The sequence below is a fragment of the Haliaeetus albicilla genome, chromosome 23 (assembly GCF_947461875.1).
Source record: "Haliaeetus albicilla chromosome 23, bHalAlb1.1, whole genome shotgun sequence".
Classification (NCBI taxonomy): Eukaryota; Metazoa; Chordata; class Aves; order Accipitriformes; family Accipitridae; genus Haliaeetus; species Haliaeetus albicilla.
Window position 1 is genome coordinate 9,867,797 of NC_091505.1, and position 25,902 is coordinate 9,893,698.

Below are 25,902 nucleotides of genomic sequence, written 5' to 3' on the forward strand. Positions count from 1 at the left end.
GTTTTGTTAAGATGATACGATGCATTATTTCAACGCAACCTGCACTTGCTTAATGCTTACCTGCCCTTGACAATGGACAGTATTAGTGATAAACATTATCTCTAAACCATGCAGTGAATGATACAAAACACATCACCCCAAAATTTGTGTTTATAAACATCTGAAATATTTCCTCTGATCCTATAATTATATAATACACCAATACATAACAAATCCAATACTTTGGCAGTACAGTCTAAAGAAAACTACAGAAATTATTTTTCTGTGCACGCCTTCTACTTGAACTCAGACCCCAAACATGGTCTTAGGATTTTGCGGTAAGTTTGGACACTAAGCTTTGACAAAACTCTTTCCATCTACCTACAGTTGTTAAACTTTCATCTAGCTATATATAGTACCTACAATCCAATCTGATTCTGCAGCCTTTATCTAACTGTACAGAGCATCTAATCCAATTCAACGGTATCTATTTGTCCATTAAGAAACCTCCTTTATCTGATATGTAAAATCTATACATTTTTACGATTTTTTTTTTTTTTTTTTTTTGTGAAGAAGACAGCAGTCCCTACAGGGCCTTTAGAAAGAAGGGCTAGTGGCTGCTAGGAGGCAGCATCCCCCTGTGTGTGGTGGGGGGTCGTTGTGGTCCTTCCTCGCCTTGGGAAGGGGAGCAGCGCCCTCAGAGCATCCTTAGGACCCTTGGGTGTTTAGGGAAAGCCACAGGTTAGCATGAGACGGTGTTGCAACCTGATCTTCAACGTTATTTGATTTTGGGATGAGAGAAATTCCTGGATAAAGTGGAAAAGAGCAGGAAAACCTTTATGTGACCCTCAGCACCTTCTCCCTTCAGGTTACAAGTGTATTCTGCTCTCCATGGAAAAAAACCAACCTCCTTTCGCAGTGAAGGACTTGCACTATTATCTCCCTCTGACTGTTGCATTGATCAGATTGGAAAATGAGTAACTTTTATCACACTTGATCTGAAATAGCACTATCTAGCTAATGTTTATCCCTTTACATCTACAGAATAGATAATTGCATGGATCCTGGGAGTCAGACACGACACTGTGATGTCTCTTTTGATCCCTGGTGTCAGGTTAAAGGAGAAAAAAAATAGAAAGTTAACCTGTGATTTAACACTGACCACTGTCTGGCTCCTGCTACCAGTCTGGTCTGGGTGGTTTAGATCTTTGCGAGTGCATGTCTGGCTCCCTTCTCACCACGCAGGTTTGCTTGCTGCTGCCTCTAATATCAGAGTCTGTGCTGGATTCTGTAGCATGTGCTTTACTTTGAATTGCAACGGATTTTTGCCTAAAAAAATCAAGACACAGTTTTCTGGTTTGGTTTTTTTTTTTTCATTTTTCTTTTCCTTATTTTTTTCAGGTACAGGGAAAGGCAGATTATTTCAATTAAGAGCCTGTCACTGACAATTGTAAGCAACCTTTCTTCAGTTCACTGCAGCAGTTGCAGTTTTAAGTTTCTCCCTGCTTCTGTCAGGTTCTAATTTTCAAGGCCCCGTTGCCATGGCAGCAAGTTGGAATTTTAATCCAGTACTAAAGGTCAAGACAGGTCACCAGTTTCAGTTCCTCTTCAATCTCCCCATAAAGAGCCACAAAAAGAAGCTGAGATAAAGGTCTGACCTAACAAAAAATTCCAGTCTAGCACACAGCTAGACTTGAAGCTATATGATTTGTATAGGCTTTCAAATTTGTCTGGAACTATTGAAATTCATGCTAAATCAAATATGGGCAGCACTGATTCGCATTCCTCTCTCTCTGCAGAAAAGCACATATATGTCCTTAAAACACAGTTATGTGCACGTAACTTATCAGGGATGCCCAAAAAGCAAATACTTCAGTAGTCTAACAGGTAAATAGCTGTGAAAGCAATCCCCTCATTACTGGAGATATTTACTACTTTTGCAGACTCAGATGAGCCTGACAGCTGCATTTAAGTCTTTCTTGTCAATATGAGGTAGGTGAGTCAACATCTTTCTTTCAAAACCTGTAAAGATCTTTTTGTGAAGCATTTTGACTAAGCATGACTTTCCAGTAAGGGACAATTTCCTAAAAGCTAAACTACCTTCATATTTTGTTTACTATTTTTATCTTGAAGGATAAAAAGCTCCTGTGGAAATTAGGAAATAACTTTTTATTTGCCAATTTTCTAGGCCCCCTCCTGTGTTTTCCATAACATGGATTTTAATTAAACAATTGGTTTGCGCCTACCGGAGTAAGGCTACAGACATCTCTCTCCTCCTCCAGGGCTACATCATTTTTTTGGGAAGCTGCGGTTACAGCATTAGGAAAGTCTCAAAATGCATTTTTCGGAGATGCATGCACACAAGTGAGGGAAGCAGCTCTTCCTCTAGGAATTTAGAACAGTAATTAGCCTGGCAGTGGGGAATATTTTCCTTTTTCACTGTTTGGGAGTATCTATTTGTAAGGTAAAGCTATTCTGAATCTGTGGCTCCAAGGGCTATCCAAGACGGAGGATAATGCAGCGAGCATGGCCTAGCCCCATGGGGTGTTGTGAGAACTTCACTTCATAAAAAATAAGCCCTCTGGCCACAAAATTGATAGGCTTTGGAGCCCTGCTGAGCCCTCAGCCCAAAGGATAATGGTAGCAATATAAGTTCCTCTGGATGGAGAGTGTAAAGCTGAGAAAAATGTAGTGGATTATTGGGGTTGTCAGAGGGATTCAGAGGAAAGATGCAAAGGATTAAGTTGTGATATTAGGAAAAGTGGCTGTTAGTCTTACCTAGGATATTTAGGACACAAATTGGGAGTTTCAAGCCCACTCTGGTATTATGAATGCCAAGCTTCCTGGCAAAATCCATTCTTCTTTCAAGCTTATCACCCATGTCCGATTATGACTATTTTGCAGCATGGTGCAGATGAATCTGGGTGACAATTTTCTCAGTTTGTCTCAGGCTGCTGAAGTCTACAAAGCCAGTAAGATATGACAGTAAGAATGAAAGGGACTAGAGCAAAGAGCATCAGGAAGAAAAAGCCGGAGAGAGAAATGGCTTGGCTCTGATCCTGAAAATTACTGACAGGTCAGAGTTAAGACAAAAGGGAACAGGGTGAGGTCCAAATTATGGTGGCCAGAAAGCCAAGCAAGAAGTTAGTTTATATGCATTTTATCAGCAAGTGTGCAGCTCGCAAAACAAATGGGTGGGAGAGGTACTGAGTGCGGTGGCTTCCTCTGCTCTATCCTGATTTACATTTTCAGATTGATCAAGTACATTTGTTTTTCAAAATGAATGTTTGAAGTTGCACTGAAGTTCAGAAGTGATTCCATCCCACAGAAATGTAAATTGGGAGGTCAGTTTGCAACTGGCCTTAAGCCATGAAGGCACAACATACGCTGCTGCCTGTGGGAAAGCTCTTTAAATACAAGGAAACCTGTGGCAGATTTGCAGTCTAACCAGTTTCCAAAATGGGAACTGATACATAGTGGGCAGGGAAATACATCCCGAATCCAAACATGTTAATGTGTCTCGTTTACCTGTCTCTATTAATACTGACACTTCAATGGTCACAGTTCAGTGGTTGCGTATATTTGGCAGTGATGCAGCAGTGCATCCTACTTGAGAACAAAGTATTTCAACTGCTACTCGTTAGTTAGGGCAAATAAATGTTGAATTTTTAATGGGGGGTTATACAGTATCAGAGGAAATTCAAATGGTTCAGTGCTTACTTGAGTTGCAATCAGCAACACTGGCAAGAATGCAGTTGGTTAGCTTGTTTCAGGCATTCTTAAAGGCAATAATTATGTAAGTCTCTGATAGTCAAGAAAAATTATTCAACATTGATCAGCAAACTATAAGAGAATTAATTTAGTTCTGTTCCCACAATCTTTTAAACTGATTTATAAGCATGTCAGGAGAAAGAGATCATGGAAAAGAATGTATTAGGAAATAACTTTATTTTGACAGGGAGGTTAAACTGTAAGTGAGCCAGCTGAATAATGAAAACAAAAGTCTAATTTAGAAATTATTTTGAATAATGGGCTTATCTTCAAGGATACAGGGCTTTTAATTATGATGCTGGATTTTAACCTATTTCACAGCAGCTGAAATATTTTGCAAGTTTGCTTCTATAGGCAACTGTCCACAGCAAATGCTTGTATGTTTTATTCCCAATTACTTAGTACTTTGCTCAAAAGGAAAAGCCTGTGGCAGTTAGGAACAAAAGGATACAATCTTGACTATCATTGCTCCAAACCCAAGAACTTATGAGGCAAAAGGATGCAAAGCAAACTTCTAACTAACAAAACAGTAAATATGAAAGATGAATGACATCTTACCAGAACAGACCCTTCTATTTTCATTTGCTATTTGTCCCTTTAATATGGTGCACTGGAGCTCCCTAAAGATTAATGGAGTTCCAATTACATGCCACTGTTGTTTCACTTATCATAATTTGTACATGGCAGTGCAAGTCCCTTGTATTCATGACTTTCCCAGTTTACCCAGAGGGAATATCTTTGCAACTTCCTACTTCTAACAAACAGGCAGTACTTAGTCTAATGATTAAAGCTTGCCACACTCGCTAAGTGAAAATTAACGTATGCTATAAAAGAAAGCAGGCTATCAACACTGTGGGATCAATCGACACTCTTATGCTTTAATATGATCGATTAAAAACTGTAATTAGAAATACTAGTATTTCAGCTTCTTCAGTGTATTACACCTGGGTTAGATTGTGACTGGAACTTAGATATAGAGTTAGATACATAAATAGAAACATTCTTTCTATTCCAGTTGGAGATGAATTTTACATTTTTGGTTCATGTGATTGCACTGGAAATGATGCATCAACATTGAATGAATCCCATTTTTTTTAAAGTGATTCCTTTCAAGGTTAAGAATTCATCAGTGCTTCTTGATTTCAACATTCTGAATAACAACATTACTTGTTGTCACATTATCCAATATACAATCCTTGGTGTAAAATCCTCTTGATGTCTGATTACTCTTCATAAGGACCTCATGCTGATTCATTTCAAACTGTGAATTACCTTTAATTCATAGCTTGAACATGCTGCCAAATTTTGTTTTCCATGCTCCCAGGTGGCTGTCCCTGACACAGTGGAGAACTTCCAAAAAGCCATTAGATACTTACGAAAAGTAGTTAGATGTCAAGAAGCACATTTCCATTTTCAAACAGGCTTCCATCAAGTATTATGATAATCTTTGGGATTAGAAAAGTACTGGTATTTACTGAAATTTTTTTAGAACCGTGAAGTGAAATCCTGGCCCAATTGAAACCAGTGGTGAGCCCCCTTTGAAAAATCCTTGCTGAAATATCACATAAAAGAGTTTCAGCTGCCTAGGTTTTTTTTGAGCCCACTGTATTTAGCTGTTCTCTAGCCCCCACACAGGTTGTGTATCATTAAGTATGACAGATAACAAAAACTTATAAGGATAAAATAAATTGTTTTTTTCTGATCCATAAAAATTTGCTGCTCTAAGTTTTTAATGGTTTCCGGTAGCTCACTGAGCCCATGAGAAGGGCCTTTTAATACTGTATTAATACAGTAAGTATAGGAAGTAATTTTATGACAGGGGAAGAATACCATTATGATTACATTCTTCTTTTTAGCTAGGCTTTTATGGAAACTACCCAAGACTACTCTGCAGTATGATTTCGAAACACAGGATGTGCTTGATTAAAAAGGTTCTGGGTAGTTTCCAACTGGACAGAGGCCAAATGCTAACAACCAAAACAGAACAAAAGGACTGGATGTTTGAGGATGACATACTTGCAGTGGTAATTATATAACAGAAACCTAAGTCGCAGGCTGAGTTTGTACCCTCAAATTCATGGAAGTTGACAGAAAATGCTTCTCAGTGCAATTGGTTGCACCTTATCTGTTCCTGCTTACTATGCTTCATAATAAACTAATCAGAGTAGACTAGCTGAAAACTGACTGCACAATACCCAAAAGAGATTTACAGTGAATATGAAATTTTAAAAAAGGGAAGCCAAGTGCCATAGTTTTACATAGCCAGATTTCAGCTATAAAAAGACACCACGGTATACAGACACGTGTACACATCAGTGTTCAAAATTTCATTTTCAAGATTTTTGAGTAGAAATTAGGTCCTGTGGTTAGTTACACGTACACATACTCACGTACAACATAGGTGCAGAATTCAAACACAGTCCCAACTACTCTACGTTCTATTTTACCTGCTGCAAAGCATTGGGGATTGGGTTTCTCCAGCATGTGGATGTAATAAAGTACATTGAAATAGTATAAAAAGGATGAAACTCATAGTTCAGAAAGCTTTACTTAGACAAGAAGTCATGCATCTTGCATAGCCTTAGAAAAGCAAGACGTTGGTCAATTAATCTACCTTGCAGTATGTTGCCTCCATTCTTCCCCGTAGAAACATGCACCTGAAAACTTATCTTGCGAAGATCATACATCCCTTCGGTCTGATCTTCCATGATACCAATGTTTCTACACCTGAATTCTGTAATGGCATACAGGCAGCTTGGCTGCTGGAGCAGAATATAGCATGATGAAGGTAAAGTATCTTTGTTCTGCACGCATCGCTCAACTAGTCATGCTATATCTCAGCGATATGGTGAATGCAAGCACATTACTCCCAATTCCTATGGATTTCTAACAAAGCCAATGGAATCTATAAGACCATCGCTAGGACCAAAGTAAATGGAAAATATAACTGAAGTTTCACTTGAATTGCATGTAAACTTAAAAAAGTTGGGGAATATCTAGAAACATGTCCAGGTTAAAAGGTCTCTAACAAAGCATACAGGTGGACAAACCCAAATTCAGTCAGATTTGATCAAACTGAAATACAGGTAACAGATCCCATTGACAAAATATATAAGGAATTGGTGGGGGATACAGTTTTGAAGTCAGTAAGATCATGCTGTGTGGTTGAAAATGTAGCAACAAATGTTACTGGGGATAAGTTGGACTGTAATTTCACTCATACACTCCAATATCCCTGAAACTGACCGATGTCAGAAAGATTAAATCCTTAACACAACTGCAATCTGATAAATACTATGTTATTAAAATATACAATGACTGCAGGAGCTGTCAATCTATCAGGGTTTATTTGGATCGCACTATCGAGCTCTACTTGATACCACTGCGTCTTTCTGCCCCACTCTCTGCTTTAATTTCATTATATCCTCAAGTACCGTAATTCCCAGTGAAGGTGGTGGTAACTGCACACGCAGATCTAAAGAAACAAATTGGCCTCGTAATACCAAGTCTCACAGTGGACTGCCTTCTAACCTCCCAAAGCCCTATGGAAATTCTTAGAAGCTGCCTTAACAATTTTTCTGCGGTAAAAGAGAAAAAGTGATAGTAATGGGTTAGCTGATCTTCATTTGGAAGCTAAAAATAAAAGTAGCTTTATTGCAGCTCTGATCTCTCATGTGTAAAATCTATCACCTACCATAAGAAGGCAGTTCATTGCAGCAGAAATCTGATTGATAGTACTGGAACTTTAGATCAAGCAGCAGAACAGAGAGCAACTGGTTCATAAAATGTACTCAGTGTCTTTGGTTTTTATATCAGGCTTCCTATAGAGAGCTTTGGTCCCATTAAAAGCACTATATACCACTGAGCTCTGAAGTACTGTTCTTTTGAAATTCAGCTTATAACAATAAACCATGATTGACAAGTCTATTACTGTTGGTTACAAACTATTGGAATATTGTATTTTATGGTATACTCACTAAAATATTTTTCACAGTGGAATCCAAATACACTTGCTTTAGGAGAAAAATAATTTTAAGATGTAATAATATTTTTTTACTTTTTTTTTTTTTTTACTATGGAATGTGCTTGATGTTAAGGTTTGGATGTTCTGAAACATGAATGCACCCATTCTGTTACCAAGAACAGTGGGTATAGTTGGCTAGATTCTTTAAAACAACCAAGCCATTACTGGAAATCAAAGAGCAAAGGGCAAAACCTGATTTGTTACTATGTTTCATAAATAAATGCTATTCATGCAAATTAATCTGTTTATCATTAGCATTCCTATCCAATTCTCATTCATTCTGAAGAAAAATCCATTTCATTTTAAAATTGAGTTAGTCGTTTAACCATAATTTTGTAAAGTTTTGCTCAACAAACTTTACTTGAATGAGTACTTCCATGACTTGAGTTTATGAGTAATGAACTGGACCTTCAGAGCCTGGTGAGTACATCAATGGATTCAGGACCCACATCTAGTCTAGTCCCGTATCTCTTACACGGTCACAGACAAATCACTGAACTCCAACAAGTCCTTTCCTGTACACAGACTTGCGCTAAGAATCAATACATTTAAATTAATTTTAAAAACATATGTAGGTATCTCCACATTGATTTTTCTTCTCCTATAGGGATTTACTTAAAATTGTGTCCTTAGTAGATTAAGGGGAACCACTAGAATAATTTTGAAGTAATTTTAAATGAACACATTGTATTTACACAAACGTGAGTTAAGCTAGTGCAGTTCTAAATTCAGTAGTTTAAAACACTTGAACACTAAAAAGAATAGCAGCTGTGAACTGAAACCAGACCCACAAATTTTCGTAAGTATAAAAACAACAACCTACTTTTCAGAGTTATTATTTAATTCCTGTTTGTAAATTAGTTTGAAATCCTAGGATAAAAGCAAAAAACCAGTTCAGTCTCAACTCACTGCTACATTATTGCAGCCTTACACCAGAGAAGCACCAAAGAAAAATGGTTTAACACAGTGGAGAATTAGCTCTTCCACAATTTTAAACTGTCATATTTATAGATCATCTGTGATTTTCAGCTGTTTCAAAGTGTATGAAACTCAAGACCAGCTTTTCAACACCAGCTAGTAGAATCATTCCGTATGATGTGTTTTACTCTCTCTCACTGTATGAATGTTAAAATTCCTGCATCATCTGTTCATTGGGTTGCATTTTCTAGTGTAAGAGGCTTAGTATCTGATGAGAGAAGCATAAAAGTGATTTAATTTTGGCAAGCTGTACAACTAAAATCAGCATTATTTCTGCTTAATAAACTCATCTTTCACACATACCTCTCTTAGCTAATGCTTAAAAAGAAGAAACAGTAATAAGCACTGAAAACATAAAACTGGTTTATGGCTAATTTTTAAGGACTACTGAGAACACCTGAACACCAGGACAAGATTATGAGCAGAGCTAGATTTTTGTTACCTTTGGAGAAATAAACTCATTCTTTATGATAAATTTAAAATGAGATTTAAAGCTGGAAATAATAATACTTACGACTTTTGTGGCACTGACTTAGTTGCAACTTTCCCTGCTGGATCACTCCACTCTGCAAACAAAGGAAACACATTTTCAAATGTCAAAAGATTACTGTAGAATTAAAATGCACCCAAAGCTGTCAGCCCATCTAATTATACTTGGTTTCACAACATGCCACAATGCATAACATGCAATAAAAAATGGAACTGATCTGCTTTAGCACCATAGAAATTAATTTTTTAGCCTTTGTTTTAATGATGTTAAGCAGGAAAAAAAAAAAATACTCAGCCCTGACTTTTAGGACTAGGATGATAAACACCTACTTTGTACATTGTATCCTGAGGTCAGATGTTGGGAGTCCTACAAAGAAGAACACACAAAATGTCAGCATTAGTTAAATAAGATGAAGAAGGTAAGATATATCTTGGCTTGCTAGATTAAGGGCACTAGCATTACACAAACAGAGAAGGAGATGGTATAGGGAAGGGATCATGCGATTGTTAAGGCAGCACCAGTGACAGTTTAAAAAAACATTAACTGTGGAGACAAGGCACCACTGAGGGACCCCTTCACAGTTCAGACAAGAGCTTGTCCTCAGCTGCTGTAAATCTACATACCCCCTTTGTGGAGACACTGCATAGATTTATACCCACAGTGGTCCTAGCCTTTTCCAGGCCTGGCCATGGACATGTCTATGAGCCATCTATGATGTACAACTTAGACTGCACCATGAATGCAACCATCCATTAAATTCAGCTCCACTGCCTGCCTCTCTTTGATCTCACTGCTTGGAAATACAGTAACCTTTTATTGATAGTCACTGTTTTTATTTGGACTGTGACACACAGGATTTGATAAAGACACAGGACGCAGATCTTCACCTAATGGAAACTGGTCCAAATCCAGTGAAATCAATGGAAGTACAACAACGTTAAACCAGCAAAGAATCTGGCTTGTAACACTGAGCATGCTAATGCCGGGATTCTTGTTGGCTCACAATAACTAAGCTGCTTCCTTAATGTTTTCTTGCTCAGTTTTTCTCTAGGCTTTATAGTCCACAGTGATTGTAATCAGCTTTCCTTCCAAGCAGAGTTTCATCATTTGAAATTAAGGTGTTATTTACAACCTCATCTTACAGCCAGGCACTACTTTGCTGGAAGTGTTAGTTCTGTAGGATGTTAAAGTCATTAAAACCCTCACTGCACTTCCTCTTAGGGCATTATTAGTTCCTAATATTATACTTTGCTGTCAGTCAGTCCCTTGTGAAGTAAATCATGCCCTAAGAGTAAACATGGCACTTTAAATTTGAATGTCAAAGGGATAAATTGTTCTGATAAGTTCCGCCTTTTTTATCACACTTTTTTATATATGTTTCTCATGAGAATACTTTTGTTTTAATAGTTAAATTGAGAACTTCTAATAGCGCCCGTCTCTAGTTTATATGGCTGTACAATCTAGCCACATTATGTCTGAGATCTATAATTTGGCTAGCTATAGTTGATTTAATGTGGCGTTCTGAAGAGACGTTTCAGTTCTATTTTTTAAAGTAAAACTAGCAAACTTGGAAATATTTATGTGCTTGCCTATTTCCTGAAATGCTAGGTCAAAAAAAAAAAAAAAAAAAAAATCTGATTTATATTTTGTATTGAAGTGATATGGTCAAGAATTTTAGGATCAACATTTAACGTGCCCAGAAATTAACTTTGATGTGGATCTTAAAAGTTCAAAGCAAACTTAACAGAAACAGAAAAAGAAAACAAAATTTTAGCTTCTCTGAACCTATGCTTATACTGCTGCCAATGGAGATATTGGCAGTCTGCAGGACTTAGACCAATCTCTGTAGGGCCCATCAAAAAACAGTGCTAAATTAAGACATGGTATAAATTAAAAAAAATACAGCTTCCAGTGGGCAGACCCCTCTACTCTCCCTGTATTCGCACAGGTCAGACTCCACTTTCACCTAAATGGGTTCAACAGACTTTAACTCAATTTGCCATGAGGATATACTCTTGTATGATTATGACTTCTGATGCTTAATGCTGCAGCAGTTAACTGCAGTGACAATGGCAGTGCTAGAGTGGTAACAATCACATTCCATTAAAATAAGGCACTCTGGGCACTGGCTTTGTTTTCTTAAGGAACCACAGATACTGCTAATTTCATATGATTTCCAGTTAAGTATGGTGGCTGCACTTCAGACAGGGAAATATCTGCCAAACAGATAAAATCAGTAAGAGGAAAATCACATTCCAGCTTCCAAAACAGGATATGATTGCTTGAACCATAATGTCAAGCAGTACCAGTTTTATAAGCTATCTTCCAAGGTTCTGCCTTTAGAAAGAAACTTTTAGGTAGCTCCATGTCAGACTGGTGTAGATTTCCTGCCCTGAGAAAGTTCTCCGCTTCTCCAAACATCATCAGCTCACAATTGTGCAGGTCCCAGCAAAAGATGCCTCTGGCAATAATTGTCCTGGGTATGAGCTTGATCTCTAACAGTGCTACCAGAATCATAGCTAGAAGGCAACGGAATTTGGGCTAAAGGCATGTTCAAATCATACAACTTAATGATTCACTGCGTGTTAGGTGAACTGCAGGTAGTCTCCAGGCATGTGCTTTTGACGTGGCAAGTGCTGAGTGCATCCTTTTAACAAGGCCAATACTGAGGATCGCATTGTGCAACTTCGTGTGCCCTTGGAGTATGCACAGACAGATGCCATAGCACCGTTCACATGCAGACACATTTTAAGTCACCGTAATTTGACCACGCAGCCTAAACTTCATCATGCAATCAGTCACTAAGTAGGAACACACGACCATTTCAGCCACTGCACTGCACAAATAATAATGGAAGAAAACCAAACAAATAAAATAGATTTCCAGTACCTAAGGGGGTTCTACAAGAAAGCTGGAGAGGGACTTTTTACAAGGGCATGTAGTGATAGGACAAGGGGTAACGGCTTTAAACTGAAAGAGGGTAGATTTAGATTACATGAAAGAAAGTTCTTCACTGTGAGGGTGATGAGGCACTGGAACAGGTTGCCCAGAGAAGCTGTCGATGCCCCCTCCCTAGAAGTGTTCAAGGCCAGGTCGGATGGGGCTTTGAGCAACCTGGTCTGGTGGAAGATGTCCCTGCCCATGGCAGGGGGAGTGGAACTAGATGATCTTTAAGGTCCCTTCCAACCCAAACCATTCTACGATTCTATGATATTTGTACTTGAAGGAGAAAGACTCTTATAACAAGAGAGATAAATTTCACTCTGCTTCCACTGGAATTTCCGCAGCTTTAAATAAGCAGTCCTACTAGTAACAACAGTCTGATTGGGAATTTCCAACTAAAAATAGTCTTAGAAATTTTTGAAAATGGAACCAATTACAAAAATAAACTCTCCAGCGAAGAACACTCAACAGAACAGAATGTTAATCAGGTCACTGGTAATAGCCTATTTGTACCTTGCTTGGGATAGAAAACTTGGTCTGCTCAGCCTTGCCAGGAGTGTGAATAGCAGTAAGAGGAGGAGGCCAGGAATGGGTCATCTCCTAGGGAAGAAAATAGACATGTTTTTGAAAACAAATTCATGTACATAAAGAAGAAAGAGAGGAAAAAATGATCATGTATTCTCCACTGAGCCTGGAGATGCAATTGCTTAAGGAAGCGTCACCACCCATCCTTACGTGGTAGATGAATACCTTAACTACCCAACAGGCAGCACCTCCTGGGAACGAGGGTGAGGACAGGTTTTACTCTTGAAAATTTTGACCGTCTGTGTCTTCATCACGTGGCAGCTGACTCCACCTCTGTGGTCAGCCTGTCAAGCTGTATGAATTAAGGCATCACAGGTATAAAACAGGGTTTTATCTGCAAAGCCCAAGCAGGAAGAGGATCCCTCCGGTACTGCACTGGATGCAACCCTATAGAAAATTGCATGGTGGCAAAATGTAACCCTATTCAAGATTGCTTAGTGGCAAAATAAACCAGAGGCAGGTCTAGAAAAAGGTAGAGTGGGCTTGCAGCATGAATGCGTGGCATAGAAGAGATCAGGGACAGTGTCCTATGCACCAAAGCATCTTCTCATAGCACCGGCCATAGGCACTTACTGTGGTATGCAACATCACAGCATCAGAGCACTATCGATTCCATTTTAAAATGCGGGACTGAGAGATGAGGTGATTTGCACAGGGTTACACAGAAAGCCCATACTTCACTAGGAAATCCAAGTCTCTAGTGAAGACCTGCCTACCAGACCATCTAAGCACCACGCTCATTTTCTGTATCAATGTGTTCATCATTTGTACACACATGTTCCAACTATCTTCAGAGAAATCTCCTGGATGCCCATGCCTGTGAAATACAAGCAGAAACGACAGTGCACACCTTGCTTTTTCATACTGAGGCCTAGAATCGCTGTCCCACCGAGCTCGGTGGGAGCAGACTGGGACTTAGGTTCAGAGTAGGGGGAAAAAAATCAGTAAAATAGAAAAACTGCAAAAATGTTGTTTTAGGCAGAGCTTGTAAATGCCCTTCTAATGAGTGTGTTTTATGGTTGATGTTGCTCCATTCTCTCTTATCTTTGTTTTTAATTTAATAAATATTCAGAGAGGCGGTAATACTTGTCTCTGGTAATCTGTTATATCTTTGTCTTGGTTGTTTTTCTTTGCCTACAAAGCTCAGGAAGGATTCTTTCTTGAGACAAGGGACACAAAGAGCAAAAGAAGGTCTGGTCTAGGAAATTTTGCATGCAATGGCCATAATCCTGACTGCAGTAAACTAAACTTCCCAGCTGCTATTTTACACTGGTCAAGCCCAGGGCCAGTCACAACAAAGCTTATGAACACACAAATTTCTGTAGGTAACATGACAACCACTGGATACACTCCACAAATAAAAATATAACATAACTAAGAAAATATAACTTGTCAAAAGGGCAGTGTGGTGGGTCCATTTGGGCTAAAGACATAGCCTGGGTGGCTACAGCTGGATGCTAATGTATAATTCACTGAAGATACAGCCAGCAAGTTTCAGGTCTCCAGTTGTCCCTCACAAATCATGTGTCATACAGGAGGTTAGGAGAGAGAAAAGAAAAGAAAGCATCACGGTCCTCAGTCAATAGGACAGGCGGACACGTAAACTTCCCCCAAGCCCCTGTTAGATACTGGTATTTTATTGAAGCCCATCAAATTTCCACCCTTAGCAATGCTGCTACTGCAGCAAGGTCTGCCTGAGCCCCTCAAGGGACAAAGCCCAGGTACAACCACTACAGAGAGAAGCCCTCACCCAGTCCTGGCAGAGGCAGGAGGGCAGGGCTGGTCAGCAGCTCAGCCCCACTGGGCTCTGCCGCTCCGCTTCCACCAGCGCAGCGTACCATGGACACACTTGCAGCTTATCTAAAGGGCCACACAGCTACAGACGGTGCAGCCTGGGGCCAAGCTTTGCCAGTTCCTTGTGCAAATGACCCAGGGACAGAGGAGGGTGCAGATGTCTCTGCACTGCTGAAGGAGCTTTTGGGTTTCTGCCTGTGGAGCTCAGGGCCTGTTTTCATTGCAGAAAGCACAAACGGTGGCAATGAGGAGGAAAGAGGCAGCTAGTGAACAGCTCATCCCTCCCGGTGGGTGAGGCCGCGGCAGCTCAGCGCAGTGACGAGAAGTACACTATTATATCGCATTGATTGTTTGACCTCTGCACAGAGGAAGGCAGAAAAAGACTTAAGCATCCGGTGAACTTTTCTGTGAGATAATATAATCCAAATCCTCCTGCCTCTGCCAAATCCTATGCCATAGAGGATGCTTTGTGGCATATCTCTTCATAGCAAAACGATGAAACAGAGGCTATATCACATAATTAAAAGAGGGACAGGCAGCCTGATTGAAGGCAGAAATGAAGCATATTCTAGAATGGCAATTATAGGCTTGACCTCAGTCTCTTCCTGCCCACACATAAAAGGCTGGACAGAGAGCCTAGGATTCATGGGAAGGTGATGCCAGCAAATACTTCATAATATTCACTGTCAGAATGCATCTAGTGCCCACGGTGTACCAACTTGGCAGGCTGAAGTGTAAGCAAATCTAGTCATCTCCCTGTTAGGGGACACCTGAGCATAAAACAGCAGGAACAGGAAAAATGAGTCTGCTATTATTTGAGGAAATTGAATTACAAGGTAAGAAATCCTGACTCCACTGAGGTCAGAGGCAAAAGTCAACTTCAGTGAGGTTAGGACTATCCAATCTATGTGTTTACAGCGTGACCTTGAGAGCATCAAAGTCTATTAGAAAGGTACAAGCTAGCTACATTGAAGCATTTCACTTCAATTATCACTGTAATAAAAATTATTGGATAGAAAATTCCAGATAGGACCACACATGCAAAACACCACAAGTATTTAAAGTTCAGCGTATAAACAAACACTGTGTGTGGAAGTCATAAGGAAGCATATAGTTACTTAAGGAAACATACCTACATCTACCTACTGATAGGTGCCACAGCACTGCTGACCAAAGAACCTTGAATGATCGTAGAGAAAGTTTTGAGTTTACTCATCTGAAAAATGTCACTTCAAAATCTATGGGCAGCAACCCCACACCGACCACCACAGCTGCATATTATACTCACACAGAGCACTACTGAGCTACAGAATGACATGCAAAAATGGCACTGCACTGTTTTCAGTGAAGGGTCAAAACCCCAACTCCACATCCTGCAGAGAGGTAACTGTTTGCTTAACTCTCTCCTACTCTGTTCCTTAAGCACATGCACATTACTCTGGAGAATCAGAAGAAAGGATGTCATTTGTTTAATCATCCACATGACTTCACCATTCTTTGCTATGCCCCGGGTTCTTTTGGAGGTCCCTCATCTCTAAGTACTTGCTAAGCTCTATTTTGTTTAACTTTTGAAATCTGATATATCTACCTTCTAATATGTTATGACTATAAAGAACCACACAGACGTTGTGTGTGTTGTGTATGCATCCATCCATTAAGATGTATATATAAACATCTTGGTTTGTAAATACCTGGGAAAGTAGGCAGGGAATTGCATTCTTTTTTTTTTTTTTTTTTTTCCCCAGGAAAAGTTAAAAAACTTTAATCAATCCAAATTTGGAAGTATTTAGAAATTCCTGGAAGTAACAATAATAAAACCAAGCATATGAAATGCTTTAAAGAGGAATTTAATGGAAACAAAGTAATCCCACAAAATTGAGTTAGGATTTATTTTCACATGGTTTGGACTTAAAATAATTCCAAAATCATGTTAACTGTTGGAGTGGGTAGATGACTGCTATGGAAGCATGCATTTTTTTATAGACCTGGAGATTAAATGAGAAAGCAAACCTGCATGGTTTGTTGGCTTAAAAGTCACTGTGGTCCTCTGATGTAGTAACATCAAGCATCCTCCTTTCTGAACATTATTTAAACATTGTTTTAATTGACTCCATGTGCTTTATTTATTAGAGCTAGGCATGCTTGTCTCTTCAGCTAAGTCCGCTTTTTTCAGCTATAAAAGCCCTCAGGTAAGTAACTAAGAAGGACACATGCAGATGCGATCTAACGAATCACCAAAAATACAAATACTCCAAGCAAACTTTTTAAGGGCTGCAGAGGTACAAGGCCAAATCACGATTTAAATGGAAGAAGATGACTGGGGAAGGATTTAAGCTTGCAAGTTTCTAAGGAAAAGGTCAGAGCGAGAGAATTGAGTACAGGGGATATGGGGCAGATGGTAAATAGCTTTACAAAACCAGTCCCTAAAATTAATAGCCGCCTTCAAGATTTATTTCCTTTCTCTGTATTTCAGTTTTCCATCATTTCCTTCTTGTTCAAAAGAAAGTGTGCAGTGTTTTTAAATACAGATAAAAGCACTGAGCCAGGTTCTAAGAGGTCATTATGGAAAAAAGCAGCTAGGCTGTGTACTCTGCATTCCTACTGAGGCAGCTTCCCTTCCTACAGTGCACTCTAAACTGCTTACCCTGATCTAATTTGAAGTCTCCCAAGATATAGGGCTCACGCTACTTCCCTTGGGAGAATTGAGGGGAGACATAAGAACGGTCTTCAATTACAGAAAGAGCTGTTGCTAAAGGAGAGAATAATCTGTTCTCCAGTTTTATGGTGGATATGAACTTAAACTGCAGCCAAAAAGATTCCAGTTAGACATAAGAAAAAGCTCTCCAACGGTAAGGACCGTGCAGCACTGAAACAGATTGCTCAGAGAGCTACAAAGACTCCATCTTTGGAGGAACACACTTAAGAACAGATTAGCACACATCAGTCAGGAATGGCTTAGGCAGAATTGATTCCTGCAATGGGGCAGGAATGTGTAGTAGATGATGAGATTTCTAAGACCCTTCCCAGCCCTTTTTCTTGTTCTGTAGTTTGATAGATCTCTGTTGGCCAAACGCTACCCTTACTGCCTCTCTTGGGGACAGCAGAACCACAAAAAGGCAGAAGAAGAAAGCAACAATCCCAGTGTTTTTCTTCTGTGGCATTAGAGTCCACAAAGGCAGTTTCAGGACCGACACTTTGCCCACATCATTAGAGGGCAGCCAGAGGAGCAGGAGGAGGAGCAGCCCTGCACACATTGCTAGCAATAAATGCGGTCAGAGGCCACTGCTGCTAGAGACCTTATCTGTGGCATTCTCTCTGTCAACTGCCCTTCTTACTCCTTTTAACTTTTAGCTAAATCTGTTACTTTAAACTTTCTCCAATTTTTGGTTACACAGTATGTTGAAGTTGCATTCAGAAAAAATTAATATAGGATGAATAGATGTTCTAAGGTTATTACAAACTTGATGTTACAGCTGGTGCTAAGCAACCTACTGCCTTGATGAAATAAAGATAACTAAGTGATTTACCATTTATTAAAGACTCTATTAATGATTTATTAATGTTTTATTAACTATTTATCAATGCAACCTTAATAAAAAGCGTGTCTTGTTTCACAGTATCTTTCTGGTTCCTGCATTCATACAAACCTGATCAAACTCTCTCTGCTAGAAAGCCAGTAATGCATGAGGGGCAGCCACATTTTATGTGTGTGATGCATACTGAATTAAAAAACATCTCAACCTGTTTCATCTTTGGGGAAAAGGCTAAGGAAAGAATGAATACATAGATATTTATACACGTACAAGCAAATGACACTAAAGCCTACAGGAACACAAAGGCAATAAACCTATGGGGGTTTTTTCATTCATATTCCTTATGAAGGAATGGAAAATTTGCATGAGCAGTTGGGAATATCCTGACCAGTAATCTGGCCTGCTTTATACTGGGCCAAAGGCTTGCTGAGAACGGGATTTTGATACATTGTCAGTATTGACAGGGACATGACAGATAGATTCATGGATATGCATTTGATTATCATGTTTCAGCACTTAAAAAAATTCTCAGCATCAAAGGGATACCACATCTTTTTTCCTGTAAGGGGAAAAAAAAGTCTTCAGTGATGGCCTGATGGCCTCCAAGAGAAAGTCAGTTTTCCTGGTATGGATGTTAAGGCAGGAAACTTTTCACTCATGCAAATGTTTTAGCAAATTTATTACCAGTGGCTAGTGCCCAGTACATATTTTTGGAGAACAATCTGGCGGCATCTGTAATGATGCCTTTGTTGTACTAGAATTTATCTTGCTGCTGTACCAAAAACTACTAGAAAGCCATTTGGAAATACAGTGCATACACCCATGAGTTTATTATTGAAAAGCTAGAGTTTATTCTACAAAAAGCAACCATTTCCCTGACCATAATCTGGGACGCAGTGTTCACCTTGTGGGTTTTATCAATGACAACAAACAAGTTCCCTTTGCCCAGCTGGGGAATGGGATGCATTCCGTATCCTCCCATGGTAAATTAATATTCCTTTCCATATTAACATGAAGGGGAAAGACAGACAAAAATGATATTCAGTGAAAATGAATATAGAAATTGCTTTAGAAGCCAACAGGGGTTGACTATAAACTTTACAACATACGTTTTCCTTTCCTACTTTGTTAACATTTGGAAATTCACAAAGAAAGTGATAGCAATATGGACTGTTTCTGTTTGAGCTTCTCAATACTCTCTGACTCCCATATAGCTCACACTTTTCAATGTATTTTCCTCATACTGTAGCTTTTATAACTAATAACACTCATATTCTTTGCTTAGAGCATTTAGAAAACAATAAAAAATAGCAAATCATGATTGATGTACTTATTGCTCTAACCAATCTTGTGTATGTGAAGAAAACCAATGCTCCATTACAGTGAGAAGGTATCTCAGCTCAAGAGGCTGTTTTAGGGGGAGAGTAATGAAGCTACACCACATGAACCTACCACTGGATTTCCAATTTAACAAGTCCATCACAATCCTAAAAGTAACCACAGCCTATAGAATAGTGTGTCTACACTGTCAAATGATGTAGCTCCCTGCTGGGTCCTGGGCCCCAAATGGTCCATGCTGTGCATATAATAGTTCATTCCCAAGGCTCCTCTGTTAAGCAGGTTGGATACTTCTCTCCAAGGTGGATGAGGAAAATTTTCTTCAGGGTCCACACCTCAGGAAGATTATATGGTCAAAAACTGTCCTGAATGTGGTTCACACTGCCCAGGACAGTCTTTCAATTCAGTCTCAAGGAGCTTTTGTGCCCTCGAGCACCTTCTCACAGTTCTTGGCATTTTCAGGAACATGCAGCACAAGCCCCTAAAGGTCCTGCTGTAGAAACATCGTTACGGTGAACTGCAACAAAACAAGAGATCCGCAGCAGCTGTATCCCTGCTCTTGTCAGGCTTAGGTTACCTGTATGAGTAAAGTGCAGGAAGGACATGGGTGGTTCACAGAAGGTAATCGGTGAAGTAGAATCACACAGTGTAAAAAATGAAACAGGACCTTACAGGAAGCACGTGGGAGAGCTCTCTTGACAAATTTTATATGATGAGACAGAATTAAGAGTTCTGTGGAAAAGTGAGGCCTGAGAAATCATGAAGTCAAAGGTAGATGCGTGCTGCATGCATGATTGCCTCTCTGACCCATGCTGTCTTCGTCTCAGACCATTCCCTAAGCTTTCTAGTGAAAGTCCAAGAGATGCGCGGGAGCCAGTGTTGTCGTTGTGACAGGCCATGAGCCTTCAGAGTCCAAAGACAGGCATGTACTGACCAGGAATAATGACACTGAGGTAACGCCACTTCCCATCCAAGAGAGGCAGGAGGCCTCTTCTCTATTTGCAGAATATGCGGGGTTTGTTAAGGATAGGCCGTAATGGCTGCATGCAAGGAGAGGCTGATCGAAGCTTTGAAGTTTTGCCAAGCACACGCGAGATGCTGGGCCATGTGAGGTATTCCTGTTTCCATGTAACTGTTCTTTTGGACGGATCTACTGATGGGTCAGGAACATGGAACAGCCAGGATGGGTCAGACTCGAGGTCCCACTCATCTGGGGTGCTGGCTGACAGTGGTCGGTGCTGTGCCTTTCACAGAGCACTTCGAGAACACCAGAGCAATCATGAGGGTAAACTCCTGATCCTCCATTCTTACTAATTCTCAGCCATGCTGAGATCCTATCTGTTTAATACTGCATACAGAACTCGATATTCAGTTAACACCAGCTAACACCAGTTTGAGAGTCCTAAAAGTTAATGATACTTAATGATACGCCCATAAATATTCAGGTACTTGCAGTCACGTGTACTAAACCCCCTTCCAGAAAGCTAGGCATCCTTCATCTGTCACTCTTGGTAACTAAACTAATGGCTTTGTTGCCCAATATGCAGTACCAGAGTCTTGCTGTGGACAGTATGGCCAATGCAGTACCTCCTGTTCTTGGCAGCTTCTCATCCCCACGGAGATGCACAGCCATATCCCATTGATTTTATTTATTCAAAATGATACTTGTTGGTAACCATCTCCAGGAATGGCACATCTAATTTTCCTGAGGGCCCCAAGAGATAGGAAGTATGCATTGAACTGTTAAATACAACATAACATCCTGGCAGTACAACAGTATAATATAAACAAAGGCCACAATAAGTAATAAAAAGCTAATTCTTTCAAAAGTTACTAATACCAACATATAATTTCATCTCTGCAATTTAAAAAACATTGGCAACATTTCTCCAAGTAAATAAGCAACTGTGTTTTGAAACTATTCACTGCTGGCACTTGTTTAAGGGAATCTGGTAATTTGTTCCATCCATCCTGAGCTTCACAAGCAAAAAAGCATGTCTTGAATCGCCTGTTTTCTTCTCTGAAACTTAGGGTTCACACCAAGAGGAGAGCAGAACTATAATTTACAGTTACAAAACAAGACTGCACCTACCCTGAGGCACTCCACTGTGCACATTCATACAATACATTACACCATCCTTTACGTTGCCAGATGTAATCAATTCATGTTTTTTTAAATACAAAATACAACAGTGAATTATGTAGTCACATGACAAGACCTTATCTATGTAATTTATTACAAAATGCATTTAATTTCTGGAGCCACTTATGCCAACATTGTGAAAAAATAAAACCTCCAAATTCAGTATCAGGCAAAATTAAATTACTAAACTACAAGACTTCTCGTTCTGTAGGCTTAGCACAGAAACTGTTCAAGTTTTACATTGTGCACTAAGTTTTAGACCCATGTAACCAGCTTATAACCCACATCCTGACAATATGATGAAACCGAGTCTAAAAATCACTAGGAATTTGAAAGCATCAACTTGTGCCAGAAGACACCAGCTTCAGTCTTAAAACAGGAGCATCAATTATCTGAAATAGCACATGGGGGAAATTAAGAAACCAGGTTAGGCAACTTATTTGAGTTTAAAGCTGAATTCTTTTGCGTAAGCCATGATTTGCTTTCATTAAAATTGAACTCCAAGTTGTTACTCATCAAACACAAAGAAATGAAGCTACCACACACTGCTGTACAATACACATTGAAATCTTTTACAAAAGCTGGGGTTTTTGCCTTCAAAACCAAGACTTTGCCAGATCTTTTTTATTCTGCTTACCACATGAGCAGTATTGCAGCATGGGTTTTTCTGAGTGCATGTGCCAGGGTAGCATTTCTTTTTGATGTTGAGTGTTTCCCTCTCACATGGTCTCATCAACACCTCAACTGTAATGCCATCAAATCAGTGGTCTGAGGCTGGAGAGAAGACACGGTGAACACCTAGAAAAGCTCAAACCTGCCCTTACAGAAGTTGTCCTTTTTCACCATTTCCTTTTCTTCATCTATGTGATCTTCTCCCTACCACACGTCCCAGTTGAAAACTTGCTTCTCCCGTAGTATATGAAGAATGCACGCTCCCCTACGGAGTATGATTATCTTCCCAGTGCCTACATCAGAGACTATGAATGCTTTGAGGGCAAAGACTGTCTCATTTTTTGTCTTATGCAATGCCTAGGGCAGTGGTGGAACTTCTGAATACTGGCTGGAAATTGTGAACAGTGAATATTGGCTGGAAAATCCTGGGTAGACAACATAGACAGCTTGATCAGCAGTCAGCAAGCCCTGGATGGACAGAAAACTTCAAACTGAAGCCTGATCATTGGATCCTCTAGTTTGACACCCTGTTTTTTTGTAACGTTAAAAGCTTAGCATGTTTGCCAAAAAATATACTACGGGTTCTGGCCTGTAACAGAGAGGTAGTGTCCTTGCCGCCTCTCACACTCAACCCTTTAATTCTCTTCTCTTACAGAAAGACCTAAGCAGCCACCTGAAACCCTATCGTGCGACCTGGCATTTATTATAGTAATTTTAGCCTTTGGAAAAGAACAAACATTTCAGTCTGGATTTCCTTTTCCTCGCTTGTGCCTTGAAGCAGGTCTGTTCCTGCATCTGTGTGTCCCGTAAATCATGCCAACACTCTCCTTTGATCCACTCCTGCGAAGCTAACAGGTGTAGAAAAAAATGGATGTATGTTATAGAAGATGTTTTGATACAACATATACTTTTTTGGCATGCCAGTCTTACCCAAGTAAGCCAGCTTAAAGAGTAAAGAAAACCGAAGCCAAAACATGCTGAGGTCTTTTTTGATCTCCCTTAAGGTACGGAGGCTTCAGAGTATTTCTGGTAGACAGATTCCCACTGTCACATGCATGCATTTGATTCCTCATTTCCCAGCTCGTTCTTTCTTACAAAGCTACTAAGTCTGAGGTTGGAAACATTAAATACTCAGAACTGCCACTAAGACGTATGACAGCTGAGGATGCTTGGTCCCACAGAGAGCAATCCTAACATCTGAAATCAGCATGTTCAGACTATACACCAGATTAATATATCCTCCTCCCATGCCTGCATTTTTTAAAACCTTCTGACAACAAACTACACTGAAACAAACTAAATCCTAAAAACAGGGCTGAAAAAGGGCAAAGTCCATAACCTTCCCATCTCCAAACACTACACTACTTTTTTTTCCCACAGGAAAACCACTGAATAGGACACAAAAGCCACAGCACTAAAATGCAGTGAGTTTGGTGCTCCAGCATTTAAAAATTATATATGTACATTACTAGACGATGACATGTATTGTCTTTGTTGCTTGTAGATGCCCAAAAAGGAATAGCAAACTGTTCATTAGTAATAGTTTATCAGGGGTCATATGAGCAATCTGGAACAAACTTGGAGCAAGCCCAAGAAAGGACCACCCAGTAGACCCATGGTTGTTAGTTAGCTCTAAGCAGTTAGTGCTATTTGCAACTCCAGCTGGTGTCAAACACTGACAATTACCAGTTATCATACAAAGACGAACTGGAATAAACCTGCCAAAGAAAACTTTTTTTTTTTTTTTTTTTAAGTACAAAGTGCAATGTATTATCATGTTCAAGCAATTACCAAAAGGAGTTGTTGATCTCACTTTGCTGGGAGATACAAAGGCTAGATGCAGTAACACAGTATTCTTTTTGAAGCATAACTTGTGTTATAAGTGAAAGACACTATAAAATGACAATGCTGCTGCAAAGGAGACAGAATGATACATTTAGTCAAATTCCCAGTCTAAGCCTTTTCAAAGAGCACAAGCAGTTAGTATAACATTCCTTAGGGTTCCTGTATCCTTTCAAACATGATAGCTTTCTTGTAGTTTACACTTATCATATTAAGAAAAATGGTAATGAGGAGATCATGACAACTTCTTTTAAAAGCAACAATGACTCAATTGCCAAGGAAAAAAGGAGTGATAACTATTTTCATGGAAAGAAGCCTCCAGTGAACGCCTCACTGTTGAAGCCGTGTTCTTTGTTTTTGTCTGAACTCAGGAACGACAAGGGGCTGCTGTTCAAAAAAATCTGAGCACAAGTTTTCATTTGATTGGTACAACACTCCTTTTTCTGATAAACTGGCAGCTCAGACCTCTTATTGAAAAGATTAGGGACTCAAGAGGTTAGAAATGATAAAATACTGGAATAAGTGGGAAGGGATAAATTGGCTTGATTTAAAAAAACCTAAAAATCACTACTGGGAATGTTCTCCTACAAACCACACACCAGTTTTTTTTCCTGAGACTCAGAAGAATATTTTTAAAGGTTACTGTACCTTGGGGTACACAAACAACATATTCTTTAGCAGGATATACTCATGGCAAAGAAATTAATGGACTACAAAGCCCAAAGGGGCCTTTAACAGTCAGTGCTTGTGCAATAATTCCATCGGAAGATCTCAAAGCATTTCTCACAAGAGATCAGTACCCGCCATTTTCCATCTTGGCTCCATAGGTGAAATTTGGTTCATGCCTTAAATCACCCACTCAACCAGTAGCAAATGCAATGAACACTACCCTACCTTTTTTAAATTTTCCCATTAGCAAACCATGCAAGTCTCCTAAGTCCATGTGTGTCCATGTTGTTCCTGTTTCACCCTGCAAAGTACTAGCAGGTATTATTTCTACCCCCCTCCCCTGCCAAATATTTGCTTAGATGTTGCACAGAAATTGTGGAACAGAGGAAATATTTAAAGAAGAGCTGTGAACTGTTGAGAACAGGGTTTCTAGTGACACCTACACCAGAGCCCTCACCCTGGGAGCCCTGAAAGGCAATACAGTAACACTTGCAACAGGTAGAATAAACAGTGTATGCAGAATGTTGAACAAATGTAAATCTGGGCACTTAGGTCTGAACTTCAGATTCATGTTTGTAGTCAGTTTTTATCTCTTGCCTCTGAACAATGGTCAACAAACACATCAACACCTTGAACTAATAAAATCATCTTCCTTTCTAATGCTACAGTCTGACATTTTCTTCAGTTGACTTCTGCAAAGCTGGGTGCCTGTATGACTGCTTTTAAATAAAAAAGAAATGTGAGAAATTCCTTGGCAGAAAAAAAAAAAGGAAAAAAAAAAAAGCAGCATTCTGGTCAGATTTTCTGGCTATCCAAAGAAATTGTTACACAGCTGACATAAATCAATGTGGCAGGATCTACAGGCTAATTAAACAAATCTGACAATTTTACTGTGACAATTTGAAAACGCTTAAAAGTGCCTCCCATCCACAGTGTGCATTCTTCTCAAATGTGTATTAAAACCCTTGTACTGTATTAAGAAATTGAAAGGAACTTACATATTCAATAAAAACCACAATTATAAGCACAATTTTAAATATATGGCTAAAATAGATTGGAAGTTCATAAGGTTTCTCAGAACATTAAATTCAATGACACGCTTTCTTTAAAGAAATGTTAGAAATTCTCTATAGAAATGGAC

At 39.4% G+C, this 25,902-nt stretch overlaps 1 protein-coding gene across 5 annotated transcripts in view; it reads right to left on the minus strand.

Annotated features, from left to right (window-relative positions):
- The window catches only part of AFF2 (ALF transcription elongation factor 2), a 455,820-nt gene that overhangs the window by 129,281 nt on the left and 300,637 nt on the right, over positions 1-25,902 (minus strand). For all 5 annotated transcript variants that reach the window (XM_069811154.1, XM_069811152.1, XM_069811151.1 and 2 more), the window contains exons 5-7: positions 12,699-12,785; positions 9,572-9,608; positions 9,267-9,318 (exon numbers count right to left, since the gene is read on the minus strand). In XM_069811154.1, coding sequence (XP_069667255.1) covers positions 9,267-9,318; positions 9,572-9,608; positions 12,699-12,785 — 176 coding nt within the window. The remainder of the gene's footprint in view (positions 1-9,266; positions 9,319-9,571; positions 9,609-12,698; positions 12,786-25,902) is intronic.